General features: G+C 43.7%; 2 protein-coding genes across 2 annotated transcripts in view; both read left to right on the forward strand.

The window, feature by feature from the left end:
• LOC142025194 (scavenger receptor cysteine-rich domain-containing protein DMBT1-like) overlaps positions 1–16,102 on the forward strand; it is a 903,096-nt gene that overhangs the window by 177,444 nt on the left and 709,550 nt on the right. The window lies entirely within an intron of this gene.
• On the forward strand, positions 6,483–15,818 carry LOC142024592 (butyrophilin-like protein 2). Its single transcript, XM_075016721.1, has 6 exons — positions 6,483–6,558; positions 7,535–7,891; positions 9,580–9,864; positions 10,749–11,171; positions 13,639–13,896; positions 15,787–15,818. The coding sequence occupies exons 1-6, from the start codon at positions 6,483–6,485 to the stop codon at positions 15,816–15,818; spliced, it is 1,431 nt and encodes a 476-aa protein (XP_074872822.1).

Raw genomic sequence — 16,102 nt, forward strand, 5'->3', positions numbered from 1 at the left:
TATGGTGAAGTTTCCATCACTTAAGTAAGGAGAGGTGTTTTTTTTTTTAAATAAAATAGATGCTACTGCTCAACCAGTAGTTATGAGCTTGATGGAGAAATTGCTTGGAAAGGTTCCCAGTCCTCTTGGGAAAGACACATTAGATCTCAGTATTCTCTTTTGGCTTTGGAATCTGTGGATTTGCAGATGTACATGTAACAGACTGTCAGCCTGCAATGTATGTACAGGTCGGAGACACACTTTGGCCATGTCTACGCTAGCAAGTTCTTCCGGCAAATCAACCCCTTTTTTGAAAGAACATATGGAACGTCTACACACAAAGGCCATTTCTACACAGGCCACTTTCTTCAAAAGTGGCATGGTAATACATGGCCCAAAATATGCTAATGAGGCACTGATGCAAATTCCCTGTGCTTCATTGGCATAATGTCACGTGATTTGGAATCCAGAAGACTGTTCTTCCGGACTTCAAAACACTGTTTAGAAACGTGACCCCCGGGGGGTCTTCTGGAAGGGAAGAAGGGGCCTCTGGAAGAAGGACTTCCTTCCAGAAGACCCGCTGGGGACTGCGCTTCTAAACAGCATTTTGGAGTCCAGAAGAACGATCTTCTGGACTCCAAATCACATGATGTTATGCTAATGAGGCACAGGGAATTTGCATCCACACCTCATTAGCATCTTTTGCTCTGTGTCTTACCATGCCATTTTCGGAGAACGTGGCCTGTGTAGAAATGGCCAAAAGTGCATTTTCAAAAGGAATTCAGCAGGACATGGCACTTTTTCCAGAGGCCCTATTCCTCTCCCAGATGAGGAAGAGCACCTTTGTCTGAAAGATTCTTTTGGAAAAAGCATGTGTATGGGATTGGGGGGGCGGGGGGGGGCTGCTTTTGAACAAGCAGTCCTCATGGCACCAGATTTTTCAATCCCTGATCCGTTATTTTGAAAGAGCGGGGGCTGTGTGGCCGATCTCTTTCAAGAGAGCAGATTGCTCTTTCGATCTGGTTTTGGGTGTGCGCACTCTTTTGAGAGGCGATCTGCTGGAACATGGTGGAGAAGCATGGCTCAGGCTCTCCTACCAGTCAGCCATTAAGATGATGCATCTCTCGTTACATCCTGAGGTAAGGGGGAAATGGAAACTGGATGCCGAAGGTAAGAGTGTGAGGGAATACTGCCACTTCAACAGCTGCTCAGAGATCTGTGGGACGCTTCACCCCCCGCACTCCCTATATACTGGGACCTTTCCTTAGATTCAGAGACAAGGCTTAACCACCTCTGAGAGACCACTCATCCTTATCGTTATGGGAAAGACTGCACTGAAACAATTCCACACTGTCCGCATAGTCACATATACCAATGTACAGCTCTTGGACGGCTGGGAATTCTGAGAGCCAAGTGCATACCTTTATGGGGTAGGGTGCAGTCTCCACTTACACAGTTTTTCTTTCTTTCATATTCAGTCCCCTCCCACTTTTTGCTTGTTTCTACCTTGACCTTTGCCCACACCTTTTATAGTCAAAAGCATTTTGGCGGGCTTATTTGAGTCTGCAGTAAGAGTTCTGAGGTAAGTGCATGAATTTGTTGTGGGTGAATATAATTTCTAATGTGTGGATATGATTTCTATGTTTCTTATGGTTGCTGTAAATTTTGGATTTTAAAAGTTACTTCTTGTTTCTGGAGCAATTGCAATGATTGAAGTTAAAATGTAGATGCATTGCAGGGATGTTCTCATAACTGAATATGGAAAAATTGCTGTTCATTTAGAAAAGAGTGGCATATGCACAGAATGAGTTTTGTGAAAATGCAGGGTTTGTCTGATTTATCTGTATTAACTGGATCATGCTGAGTGTGTAGAAATGAGCAATAGATTCTAATCTCCTTGTCACATAATATTGGATATAATGTTGTAATGCTAAGGAGTGGCAGGCACTTCACTATTTTTTTTCCCAAAGAAGTAAAGTTGTAACCAAAAATACCCTGCTTTTGTTATCTGAGACCTGTGGCAGGATTCTGTTCTGAGGGAGCAGTGGAACTGACAGAATTAGATCTCAAGTACAAAAGGACTTTTGTTCTCAACAATAGATTCAGATCAGGAAGTATATACTGGTGTAAAACATACTACTAGGGTGCTGCATGTGGGAGGTAGTTGGAGGTCAGGTAGTGAAAAAAGAGAGAGGGGAAAAAAGGGACTTGTGAATTTTAATTCTTGCCTGTATTTAAATGGAGACTCTTCAGCAGGAGAGAGGCATATTTCATGGGACTAACAGCATTGCTCTGCTAGTATTTGGCAATTGTGTTTGGCACTTTAAGGTGGGGGAAGGAAATGGGAAAATAAACAGACAACCCTCCCACCTCAAAATCTCCCAACGGTTTTTGAGATCAGTTGGATTTTGAAGTGTATCTAAGAAAGCTTTAAAAATAACTCTCGATCATTGCTGGGGAAGTTTGAACAAATACATTTTTATATGTAATGCTTAGCTTTTTAATGGAAAAAAAATCAGAATTAAATTAAATATTTTTTCTTTCAATTTCAGTAGAACTGCCTGTTTCAATCAGGGATTTCAGGCACCACGAGGTTCAATATTTGCTTTTTCTCTCCCCACACTGCCTTCCTCAGTTTTCTGCTTTTTACATTGTTTCATTTCTTTCCTTTTTTGCCTCTGCAACTTTTCCAATATTTGACAAGATTTTTTTTTTAAAGTTATAGAATGCAGAGCGGGGAAGAGGGTTGGGGAGAAACACAGGAAAAGCAAACAAGCCATAGACCTCACTCAGGCAATCTGTTACAGTTAGTGCTAAGAAGGGAGAACAGAGAGAGAAGGTGGAAGAGATAAAAATTCAAATATTTGATTTTCTTAAAGAGAGTCTTTCTGGTTATTAAGAAATGAAAGATTTCAATTTGACACGAAACAAGCAAAATATAAAATCCCTCATGATCATATCATGGGGATATTTTTTAACGAATACTCTTTAAGGATAAAAAGGCAAAAGCTCCAGTAAAAGCCTCCAGTAAATTCTGGGCTTAGCTCACATTGCTAATTGTGGTGTCTCCCATTGGCTCATTTAAACGAGGCGCTGCCTAGTGCACGGTCTTTTGGGAAATCTTCGAAGATGTGTCCCTCCCTCCATTCATTCACTGGGGATCCTGGGCACCAGCCTCTCTCTCTCTCTCTCTCGCTTGCTCGCTCGTGCGCGCGCGTGCACACACACACAGAGGCTGTGTCTACACTATCTCCCTACTTCAAAGGACGCATGGGAAGTAGGGTGTTGGGTGATTATTAATGAAGTGCTGCACTGCATATGCACCATTTCATTAAGCTAATTCTCCCCCGCGGCAACTCCGAAGTGTTAAACTACGAAGTGCCAGCTCGCATGCAGCCACGGCTAGCCCACCGGTACTTCAGGGTGCTTGGGCAACTTTGAAGTCTCTTTACTCCTAGAAATTTTGGCTGTAGCCACACTTGGCTAAACCTTCGAAGTGGCCATGCTAATGGCCAAATCAAAGAATACTAATGAGGTGCTGAATTGAATATTCAGCACCTCATTAACATTCACACGCTTCCAGCCATGGTGCTCTGAAAACCCCGCTTTTTCAAGGAATAAGGGGATTTTGAAATGTGCTCAGTCCTTTCGAAAAGGACCCCCGTGTAGCCACACCAAGCTGCGTGTGTTCGAAAGCAGCACTTTCAGAGCACCGCAGCTGGAAGCGTGCGAATGCTGAGGCGCTGAATATTCAAAACATGCACATATACAAATATGCAAAACATACACACGAGCCAGCACTTAGAAATGTAACACTTCATTAAGTTAATTTTCCCCCACGGCAACTCTGAAGTGCCGCATATGAAGCGCAGCACTTCATTAATAATCTCTCGACACCTTACTTACCTTGCTCCCTTCGAAGTACGGAGCTAGTGTAGACAAGCCCACAGAGTTACAGTCACCTGCCTGCTCCAGAAATCACTGACTGCCCCTTCCCTAAAAATATTTATTGTCCATTAGCATCACACCTCTATATCATTCATTGCCCCTCTCCCCCCAAAGTGCGAATTGACACCACCCCCAAATCACTTGCTACCCCTCCTCCACACCCAGATCGCTTCCTGCCTCTCCCCCAACAAACGTCAGCTCCTCCCCCACCACCTCCACAATGCAGCAGTTCCCCTGGCCTGTGTTTATCCCCCAGCACCCCTACTCCCTCTCCGGTTAGTTCTGTGCCCAATTCCAAGACCAAGGTGCAGCTTGGCTCCGGGTGGGGATCCCTACAGTGGGCAGGGGATCTTCCCTCATGGTGGCAGATGCGGGGTGCCTGCCTAGTGTCAGGGGTCTGTGTCAGGTTAGTGTGGTGAATGACATCTGGGCTGGGGTTGTTGTGTTTGAACTGGTCCCTGCAGCCTGCAGGACCCGGACCAGAGCGATGGGCAGAATCAGGCAAAAGACGGATGGTTCCGTGGCAGTTGGCAAATGGCAGTTGGTCAGGGGAGGAGCTGGTGCCTCAGCCCAGCCCAAGGGCTGATGTGTGAGGGACTTGTGTCTAAATTGTGCTCTGGGGTGACAAGGGGAGAGGCTGATGTCCCAACCGTGCTTTGGGGATGTCACGGGAGGGGGAGTTCTCTAACGCCAGCTCTAGGAGTGAGGCGGAAGAAGTTAGTGTCTCAGCTCAGCCCATTCACTTATTCAGTACTGTGGTCGTTGCACAGAACAGCTTTGCTTCCTTTGGGTAATTGGAAATAGACTGAATGTACCGGCTCTGAGAACACAATCTGCTACTTTATCAGAAACTGAAGGGTTAACATCTGCTGTCAGTGACATGATACATACTGTGGTATGTTCTGGTAATGGTTAGTTTATTATCCCTAGGGTCTTACAATCAACACGTTATTAATCAAGGCTTTTCTACACAAATTCCCTTGTAGTCTCAGGCAACTGACGTGTTAAATTGTAACCGCACTGGATTTTGTACTTTGCACAGGGAAGCAATTGATATTTGAGGTTGTTATGTTTGTAAAGCCCTGGGATGGAAAAATAACTCCAGAAGCTGTACATAAATTTTTTACTACCTGGCCTTTTTCTTCATGGCTCACCCATGGAGACTTTCAGAATTTCCCTTGACTACATTCCCTAGTTAAATAGAGTATTTTACAAGATGTGTGGCTATCTTCTATGTAGCAACTGAGTCAGCATTTCTGGAGAAAGATATAGCTAATTTACAAAATAATGTAAGGTGAGTTTGAATTTGAAAGTTTTCTTTAAATGATTTTGTGTTTCTGAAAAGTTCTCATTTGAAGTTAGGCACTGATTTACTCCTCTCTGTCCCCTCAGTCACTCTACTACTTTGAGGCAGAGGGGGAAAGAAAGGAGCAAACGCAGGTGGGAGGTGTACAGAGAAGGTGGCAGTGAGGAGTGAGATATGGGCTGGCAGGCTTTGGGAGTACAAAGGAACAAGTGGCAGGAGGGCTCAAAGAGCCTTAGGGAGGGGGCGGAGCAAGGCTGAAAAGTGGTAGGGGGTGGGACATTGGGGAAAAGGTTGAGTGAGAGCTGGGCCTTGGGGTGGAGCACACATTAACCAAAAAAAAAAAAAGCCAGTGGCTATGCTTTTGAGACAAAGGAGACAAAACTCCTTTATAATATCTGAATAGAAATAATAACAGAAGCACAAATGCTGAACTGAGACTACTCTGGGGACTATCATGGCAAGTCTTCATAAACCGTGTCCCACAAAGGACCATATTACCACAAATTTGCTGTTTTGAATTTTTCATGGGAATATTTTTCTACTAGAAACTCAGATGGGACAATCATGATAGCCCAGAAGAATCATTGACTGGTGCTGAGTTTATGTCCCTGGTAACTTGGGATGCTTTGGATCCATGTAGTCTCTGACTTGTGAAAGCATCTAGGATCAACTAAATGGCAGATGAATTATCTTGTCTTCCATCAAGCTGCTTCCACAAAAGATAACTTTTGCTTTGTATTTTATTGTTCAGGAAAGTAGAAGTGGCCCTGTAAAATGAAAACAATTTTAAAAGAGCGGGACAAAACTTCCATTTCCAGTTTACTGAAAATTTCCGAAAAAAATCTTCATTTTGATTCAGAAACAAAACTAGAAAGTTTGAAATTCCTCACATACAGGGTACTCTGAAAAACATTTTTTTTAAAGAATCAAATGGGTTTGATCAATTTTTTCCAATATGAAATAGAGCAGCTCTCATCTGGGAAACTCCGTGGGCTGCATGGTGAGTCCCAGAAAGTTTGGTGGGTCTTCTGGTGCAGGGTGAGGAACCTGCAAATCCAGAGTGCCTTGGGTCCCAGGCCCTGGGGACATCTGGGCCGTGTCTACACGAGCCCCAAACTTTGAAATGCAGTCCCAGTGTAAAAGAATTCCAGATCAGCTGCAGTGGTGTATAAGTCTCCTGCTATAGTTCGTGATATTTTCAATTTCTTTCGACAGAGAGTTTCATGGATGATATTGCAAACACTTCACAATGCTTGTATGGGTGAAATCAGCAGTCCATCTTGCCACAATTCCATTTATTTTTATCGTTGGGAAATGGCTTTGGGGTAAGAACATCATTTTTTCCTATCTACTGATCAGAAAATAAATATATCCTTTGTTGCCTATCTACACCTAATGCAAGGAAACCATGATGCAATCTGAAGAGGAAAACTGAAACAAAATTTGAGATCTCTAATGACATTGACCTGGGATTCTCATAATTTTGTTCTGGTGGAGCATGTCCACTACCTTGACTTTTTACATTATTCCACATGTGCATAAAGTCTCAGTCTGTCTACACAGAAGAGATATTTCGGGATACCTCGATATCTCAAAATAGCTACTATGTCTACACTAGAGAGTTTGGTAGACAAAACTCGTGGGGTGTCTACACCAAATGCATTTTGTTGACAGAAACTGTTGACAAAAAAAGCTGTGTATATGCTCTGTGGGGACCTTTTATCAACAGAGTGGATCAAAAGGTCGATCCCCTTTTATGTGTAGATGTTGACAGAAGTTTTGTCAGACCATCTCTTTCGACAATAATTTCTGTAGACAGATGCTTCTAGTGTAGATGTAGTCCATAAGTCTGAAAAACTGAAAATTTCGTCAGACAAAAATAGAAATAAGCATTAATTTTATCCATCACAATCATTTAAAAAATCAAATTCTGCCAAGTCTAGCCCTAGCTCTGCTGGCCTTCTCCCCATGCTGGTCAGCCACTGCCAGGAGAAGACATTTTAATACCTGCTCTCCCTGGAACTTCAGGAGAGATGATGCACCCTGCACATATCCCTTAGAAATTTTGTGCTTTATCATGTTTTCCTGAAATCTATTGGTAGCTGAGGTCTCACTGAGAATCTCAAATTGCGTCTTTATTCTGAAGGGGAACAGTTCGTTTAGATGGAGTGTGTTTCTTTCATGAATGATAATACTGCTGTTGTGCCTCAGAAATTGCGCCTAGTTTTCTTTTGTTTTCTCTGCACCAATGTTGAGCATCTGAAGAAAATCAGTGATCATGATTTGTTTTCTTTCTTGCAGGTTATGGTTTTACTGTAACTGTACATGTTGATCCTCCAGTTGTGTTGGTTGGGGAAGATGTGATGTTGTCCTGCCAGCTCATAGGTCAGGTCCCGGCTAACAGTCAAGTGCATTGGTACAAAATAGAAAGAGGCAAAAATACGTCATTATATGTTTACAGTAGCACAGAAAATGGGACTGAGCTGGTCAGGGCTGTGGACCAGCACAATAGTGACGCTCTCAAAGGATGGCATGAGAATGGAACAGTTAAGTTGAAATTCTTTTCAGTACAAGTAGAAGATGCTGGACGGTATGTGTGTGCAGTGACAGGTGATGATGGTGCCTACCAAGAAGCCAGCATCCCTGTGACTGTTGCAGGTAAGATAACAGAAGGGTTGCTGACAGTGAGCAATGCTGAACTTTATCACAGTGGTGCTGATTCTCCAGTGTATTGCACATTTTTTCAGACAGCTCAATTTCCACTTAATCCTTTCCTCCCAATGGAGGGTTTAATGGTGGCAGAAGAAAGAGAAACAGCATCTTTTGGACAAATGCCCACTTGTGTGCAATATTATGGGAGGTAGGCAGGGGATGTGATAGACAGGGAAGGAAGTGGAGAGAAGTGCTGGATTAGGAGCCAAAAAAGTTTCTGCAGTTTGTGGTCCACCTTCCGTAATATATTCAAATTATACAGTGCATACACACAGCATGAATACATCATGTAAACTATTCTCTGGTGCTTTCCTGGTGGCATGTGAAATCTCCATCCGCCTGCATTAGGTGCGCTGCTCTCGCACAACAGCAATGAAATGAACAAAGCACAGGGGAAAGCTGGATAATTACTTTCCATTACACTAAGATATGCACCCAAGCAACACATTACAGAGTCCCATGGCACTGTGAGGTCACTGTCCACCTGTGGTTTGCACATGCTGCACTCAATTCTCAGATATGCTAAGGCCTTTTGAAATGGTTATCAGCTACTGGCATTACTCCTTGTGTTAATAAGGCTCTCCTTGGCCAGTGTGGAACTGATATAAGGGCTGTGTAGTGGCATTGATTCCAGACATGGTTTAAAGGGTGTGTCAGGGCTGTGGGAGAGGAGTAGGCTAAGGGCTGATTGGGCTGTGGCTGAGCACTCTGCTTTTTCTATGTTCTGCTTCCCAGGGCTCATAAGGGATCAAGGGAAGCAAAATGTAAGTTAGAGCAGTCCTGAGGCTGCTCTTACTTACACTGGGTCCTAGCAGGACTCCTGAATGTGTCTCAAATATGGGGAGTACAAAAGTGACTCTCCCCTTTTCTGAAAATACCATTTCCTGATTGACCTGCTGCCCTCCCCCCCAAATCAAATATGTCATATACATATGATGAAGTCATAGCTATACACAGTTTGAGATCAACTTGCAAAATGTTTGGTGATCTCTTGAAGTGGAAAAACAATCTATGAATGTAAGGTACTTGGAAATGCAAAATTAATTTCAACAGTACATGGCGATTGTAATGCCAGTAGTGATCATTCATCATGACCACTCTTTGTTTTGGTGTGTAAGCAGACCCACCAACAGCAATTTTGGGCCTAAGAGCAGAAATCGAAGGATACCCCTTTCCCCCTTCTCTCAGCCATGGCCACAAGCCCCACCTCTCCCAGAGAAGACCCAAGCACTACCCCACCCACCACCAGAGGAGCACTGGGCTGGACCAGGCCAGCTCTGCCTCCCGATCTTCTCAGAAGTACCTCCGGGCAGCTGCACTGTGCCTCTCCAGACCCAAACTGCCTGCTATGGGAAAAGTTGCAACCACGTGTCTAGATTGAAAGGGACTCTTGATATGCCCCATGCAGGTTCCAGGGCAGACAACCCTGCCCCAGAACCTGCATAGGGCACATTAAAAGTGTGAGATCTTTTTTCGGAAGAACTACTGCAGCAGCAACTGAAGTCTCCAGGCCTTTTAAATTGCTGGGCCCCCAGGCAAGTGCCCCCTTTGCTTCTTCCTGCCGTTGGCAGGCCTGTGTGCAAGCTAGTTTTTCAGCCTCTTTAACATTTTCTGAAATTGGTTTTTCACTGTAGGTTTTGGCTCTGCACCTCACCTATCTATAGAAGATCAGCAGGCTAATTCAGTCACTCTGAGGTGTACATCCCAAGGGTGGTACCCACAGCCTGAAGTACTCTGGACTGACAGCACAGGACAAAACATAACTGCTATGGCTGAAACAAAAATCCAAAAAGGTGTGTCAGGGCTGCATCAAATCAACAGTACACTCAGGGTAGCAAACATTGCTTCGGACATTATCTCATGCGCTATAATAAACTCCTTGCTGAAGAAGCACCGTGAAAAAGTGATTGCAATTTCAGGTAAGAGACGTAGTACTGCAAAAGCGAATATTCCTGCTCTTACTTACAAAACAGGACTAAGCACACATGCCTTCTGGCCAGCCATGCCACTCAAGGCTTGCCTATATGGAGCACCAACACACACTACAGAGGTGTGATTTCTAAAGTGCATTAATAGATTGCATATTAGTTAGCCCAACAGGTGATTACCTGTGCCACCAAGATCCACTGCAGACCCTAGAACAGGTGGGAGAGGGGCCTCACTCTGCACCCTGAAAGGGGCGAGGCGTAGGGCATTCGGCACTCAGCAGTGCTGGAATCACAGTGCCACTTCCCCCACCAGCCCTCTCCACTGCCTCCCAGCCATGGACAGCCAGAGCTGCATTGCCTTGACAATTAAAAGGGGTCCAGAACTCCAGCCACCACTACTGTGATTGTGGGAGTGGCAGGAGCTCTGGGCCCCCTTGAAAGGCTGGGCATGGGGGCAATTGTTCCCTTTGTCCCACTCTGCCCACTCACCCCCATCTGTGGGCCTGGTAGTCATTATAGGTTCTCTGGTGTGATCTACCATAATTTTTGAAACAATAATACTGGAAAGCACCATGGGGAAATATTATTACTAAGCCCAAAGTCATCCTGGTGAATCCGAAGAACTGTACAACTCAGCATTTCTTTTCAAAGGTTATTCTTGAGATTGCCTCAGATACTAAAGGTAATATAGCTCTAATTCTCTTTTCACTTATCTGTGTATATATTAGCAGTGAATCCCCTGAAGCGAATGAATTTACATTATTGTAAAAACAGTATAGATAAGAGAATTAGGTCTGTCCTCTTTTTCACTCTTATGCATTAATAAGAGTCACTTTATGCTGGTGGTGCAAATATAACCCCTGAACATTTTTCAGATTTCTTTGACTTGGAGGCAGAACGTGAAAAAATTACTGCTGTAATTGGAGAAAATGTCATTCTTCCCTGCCAGCTGATTACGAAACATCTACCTCCTAGCATGGAGCTACAGTGGAAGAAAGTTGGACCTATGGAGAATAAGACAATCTATCTCTACCTCTATGATGAGAACAACCCCCTGATTAATTCTTATCTACTACATGACAAATGCCCAATGGGTTATTTGTCTCCAAATGGAAACAGCAAAGAATGGCTCAGGAAGGAATATGAACAAAAAGCAGAAGTTTTTAAAGGGAAGGAATTTGGGAAAGGAAATATTTCTCTGCAACTGAACAATATTCAGGTGGAAGATGGAGGGAAATACGTATGTTCTGCCACATCCAACACGTTTCACAGAGAGATCATTCAAGTCTTGATTGTTGGTAAGAAATGTCTAGAATTGGAGAGATCAGCTTTAGCAAAGGAGAACTATTTGATAGCCTCAAGAGCCAGCATGGGGTTGTTCCTTCTCTACAGCACATTTTCTATTGCTTTTTCAATTACTGTTTTCAAACTCCTCAGTAATGGAGTTTCTAGAAGCGGGCAACAAATGATAGGGATTGGGTCACTTGGTTATCAGTTCTTTTCATTCTTTCTAGAGCACATGGCATTGGTTACTGCTAGAAGTCGGACTAGGCAACAGGAGATCCTGATACATTGTCTTGTTCTAGTCATTCCCTTTGGCACTAGCCTCTTTTGGAGGACAGGCCACTGGGCTAAATGAACCTTTATTCTGAATCAGGAAAGCTTCCACTGGGAATGCCAGTTCTTGGAGCCGTATTATTAAATTTATTTAATAATTAATTAAAGGGATGTTAGAGTGCAATTTAATCTCTGCTACTAGTAACTAGGCTTGTTTTTTAGGTTACATCTACAGTAAAAGCCTCTGTCAACAGAAGTTACTGTTGGAAGAGTTGTTCTGACAAAACTTCAGTCAACATATTGCATCTACGTGTAAAAGTGGATCGATCTTCTCATCCACTCTGTCGACAAAAGATCCCCCTGGATCATCTACACAGCTTTTTCCTTGACAGTTTCTCTCAACAAAATGCATTTTGTGTGTAGATGCGCCACGAGTTTTGTCTACAAAACACCAGTTCTGTCTACAAAACTCGCTTGTGTAACAGTAGCCTCTGTCATTTTATATCCTTTGACACACACACCTTACCATTTTCCTTGCCAGATGAGAGCCTGGTATTAGGGTATCTTCTCCAGCTCTGGATGATCTTAAGTCCTACCAGGATAGTCAACTGGTTACAAGGTCTGTATTTCTGGCTTCCCTACATGTGGCCAACTCAGCTGCCAGAGTCCTGAAAACGGCAGTTTCTGTACACGGCCCATCATAGGTTCAATCATTGGGAATTCTTGTGGAAATACAATGCACAATTTAAAAAACTTCCCTTCATGCATTGTACTTTATTTTTATTTTTTGAAGACTGACAAAGCACTGCCAACACTAAAAGATTCAAGGGCACTGCTGATATCCCTGAGCTTTTGTACACTAATCCTGAAAAGAACCAAGTTTTGTGCTCAGATCAACCAAGGCAGCAATATGATGTGACTAGACAAGTAGATCAATACACGCAAAAGAACAAGCAGTAAAAGAGGAGCCCCTATGCCACCATTTTTCTGCCACCTCCTCCTTTTCAGCTCTCTTCATCCCTTTCGTACTGGAATCTAGCTATTTCACAAATAGCTTTCCCTGTGCAAGTAACACATTTTTGGAATTGCTTTTCTGCAAACTGGAACTCACCTGTCAACTTGTTTATAGATCTGGATGTTTGAATTATTAACTGTTAACTGTCCACTATGATTTCTGTGCAACAAATTGGAACTATATACATGGGGGTGGGTGTCAGTGGATGGGCCAGCTGTCAGCCCATCACTCTGGGGTGAGGATGGACAGGCATGACCCCCAGCAGGTTCAAGTTGTGGGTCCTCCTTTTGTCTGTGGTCCCTGGAGTAGCTGGGAGCAGATGCCGTGGCAGGTGGGGCAGGAAGGAGGGCGGCAGGGAGGGCAGTGATGGCCGGGAGTCAGGCTACAGCCTCCCAGAATGACCCGGCAATATCCCTGAAGACCCCCATGAAGTCCTGCCATGCTGCTCGGCACCAGGCGGCCTCTTCCCAGTTGTGCTGGAGCCTCTCCTCGGCTACCCCCATCTGTTACTGGAGCGTCGCCAGGAGCTGGGGGTCAACGGCGGCTGCCCCCAAGGTCCAGTGGGGGCGGGTCCATCCCAGTACTGGCAGTGTCCCCAGGTGGTGGCAGTCCCTGGACCCCGGGGAGGCTCTCCAGGATGACTGATGGCACCTGGCTGTCCGGGGCCTCAGATGGTGCAGCTGCAGAAACGGGGATGGAGGGGGAAGAAGGCCATTAGTACTGTGCCCTGGCCCATGGCTCAAGCCCCACGTCCCCCCATAGGTGTCGGGTCCCTGTTCCCTGTCCCGCGTCCATGAGCATGGTGTCCCTGTGGGAGACTGCACTGCATAGTTGCCCCCCCGCATGGCATTAGGGCACAGTGCTGTCCATGGGAACAAGTGCCGATGGGACGCAGATCATCTACACACGCCCTGCTTTGACGTTCAGCATCGAAATAGGGCACTATTCCCATCTTCTGATAGAAATAGTGATTTCGACGTCTTGCCACCGAACTTCAATTTCCACTTCAAAGTAGCTCTTGGCATGCGTAGACATGATGCATGCTACTTCAAAGTTGCGCTGGTTACTTCGAAGTAGCCAGCTAGTGTAGACGTGGTCTATATGTCTTTGAATCTTTTTACATTCTTCCTTCTCTGAGCATCTCTCTTCATTTTCAGCCCTGCATACATGTGATAATACTAAATTTCTTACAGGGGTAGTGAATGATACTTCTTTGCAAGAGCATCAGCAGAAGGTTTGCAGATATGAATGTAGGTGGACAGGGTTGCATACAAAGCCCAGAGTCTCCTGGAGAAATCACAAAGGAGAAAGCATAATTTCACTGCCTGAGACAACAGACAGGCGGGATGAACAGTGCCTTTTCTCAGGAGCAAAAACCATTGGTGTACCATGTGATACTCCGGAGGTTGCCTGTACCATTGTCACAGAATCAGCAACTGATGGAAATCATGGTATGTAAATTTTTGTCATAATTATTCAGGAAAACTTGGCCTCATCTGAGCATATTTCATTGTCTTCTTTATTTTGTAATTCTACCTAACAAGCATAATTCCACCCTATTTCCAAATTACTTTTCCCTACCAAGTTAGGACTTTATCTTTCACAATACTGAGCCATCTATCTCCCACCATATTATTTCATCCTTAGTTTAGAATCTGGCTGAGAATGAATTAAAGAGGCAAGGAAACTCCCATAGATTTCAAGAGCATCCAGCAGGTGAAGGGCTTCCAGGGTGATCTCACAACAACATGCAGTGTTTTTGATGTAGTCAAAACTGACCCTCCATGCCACTCAAATATGCTTTCATTTCCATGATTTGGGAAAAACAAGGAGTCCTGTGGCACCTTGAATCTCTTAGTCTTTATTTGGGCATAAGCTTTCACGGGTAAAAAAAGACTTTGTCAGATGCATGAGTCCTTTGTGCTGCTTAATGGATTTGTCCAGGTGTTGCATTCATTCAAAGTGTTGCAGCTTGTACCAATCAGAATAGATTAGATTAGATTAGACTAGATTAGATTATTGAAGATACACAAATACACAGTGACTGGAAATGATGTTCTGAGTTTAAAAATATAAGGACTGGCTATTTAGCTTATTTACAAGCTTAATGTAAATATTCTCATGTAATCTATTAAAACAATTAGTAACACAAAAGTTAGTACACATTGTGATAAAGCTCTTCTCAGTCTTGGTGGGCCCTGCACTTTTAGGTGGATTACTTGCCTTAGGAACTCATAGCAGCCCTTAATTTAGGCACTTTCTCTAGGGCTCCAGCTTGCTTGTTTGTTGAGCTACTCACAACATTGGCCAGCATAGTGAAAAGTGGGGAAACCAAATTCCTTAGTCTTGTAGCCCCTCCAAGTGTTATAGGGCAGGACAAACCCCTTTACCAAAACCAGTCTTGTTCCTGTGCTATAATGTGTAGAGGAATAGACCCCAGGTCCACCCTCTTTTCTGGGTTCCAGCTCAGGAACCCTGTGAAGATAGCTGCCTGCAAACATCTCCAGTAACAGCTGTGTGTTAGCTACACTTCCCTAGGCCTCTTCACCACAGCCCTCTCCAGCACCTTCCTCACCTACAGGTTTCTTCTTTCTGGTTCCTGCTTGTACTTCCTCCTTCCAGATCAGGGGTCGGCAACCAAAATAGAAGGAAGAGTCTTTTTTTTTCCAAATTCAAGCTCAAAAGCTCAATAACTCAAGAGCCATAATGCATGTGAATATGCAACAGTCCTTAATAAATAAAATCAAACCATTTATTTGTAACCTCTATTTGAAGAACAGCACACACACAATTATATGTAATGTGATGCATGTTTTCTGGATTAATCTGATTCCGGAAGCCTCCTAACTGACTCTAGGTGCGTTAGTTAGCTTGATTGCCCCGATTGATTCTGTCAAGTTTCTGCTAATTCTAGACTATCCTATGTTAGTTTACCCTGGGACCTATTTCATCTGGAGTTAACATATTTTCCTTTGACTACTCTCCTGTAGCCTTCTAGCCTGACTCTGTCATTATGTATTTTGGATGTTTTTGTAATTTCCTGAGACTCTAAAGGCAGGTCTCTATGTTATTCCACATAAAATATAGTCTCTGTCAAGGTGCAAAGGCAACAGTACTTGAGAAAATGAGACAAAAGTCCATCATTGTTTAGGTCCCAAATCATAGTGCCAAGAATTACCTCCCATGTTTGAGTCTGCATTGTGGTAACAGTTACATGTTCTATCTTTCAGTAGATTTCTATTGGTTTCTGGTTGTTGGTTTGCTGTTGTGTATGATCATGGAATATCTTTGTGGAAAATATAAAAGTAAGTTAGATTATTTTTGTTTTGTTTGGTTTACAGAAAAACATATTGTTAACAGTGAGGCTAATTAACCATTAGATCAATTTGTCATGATCTATCCCTGACAATTTCTGAATCAAGAGTCTTTGTAGCCACATTTGTCTGTATCTATGAAAACAGGGAATCCTAACAGATTTATTTGGGCATAAGCTTTTCTGGGTCAGATGCATGGAGTGGAAATCACAGAGGTAGGGGTATATATTTATTAACATATTAAAAAAGGGAGTTACTTATGAAGTACAGGAGCAGTGTTAATGAGGCCAGTTCAGTCAAGGTGGATATGATTCAGTCCCAGCCTCTGATGGGGAAGTATGAA

This window comes from Carettochelys insculpta, chromosome 22 (assembly GCF_033958435.1).
Source record: "Carettochelys insculpta isolate YL-2023 chromosome 22, ASM3395843v1, whole genome shotgun sequence".
In the NCBI taxonomy this organism is placed as follows: Eukaryota; Metazoa; Chordata; order Testudines; family Carettochelyidae; genus Carettochelys; species Carettochelys insculpta.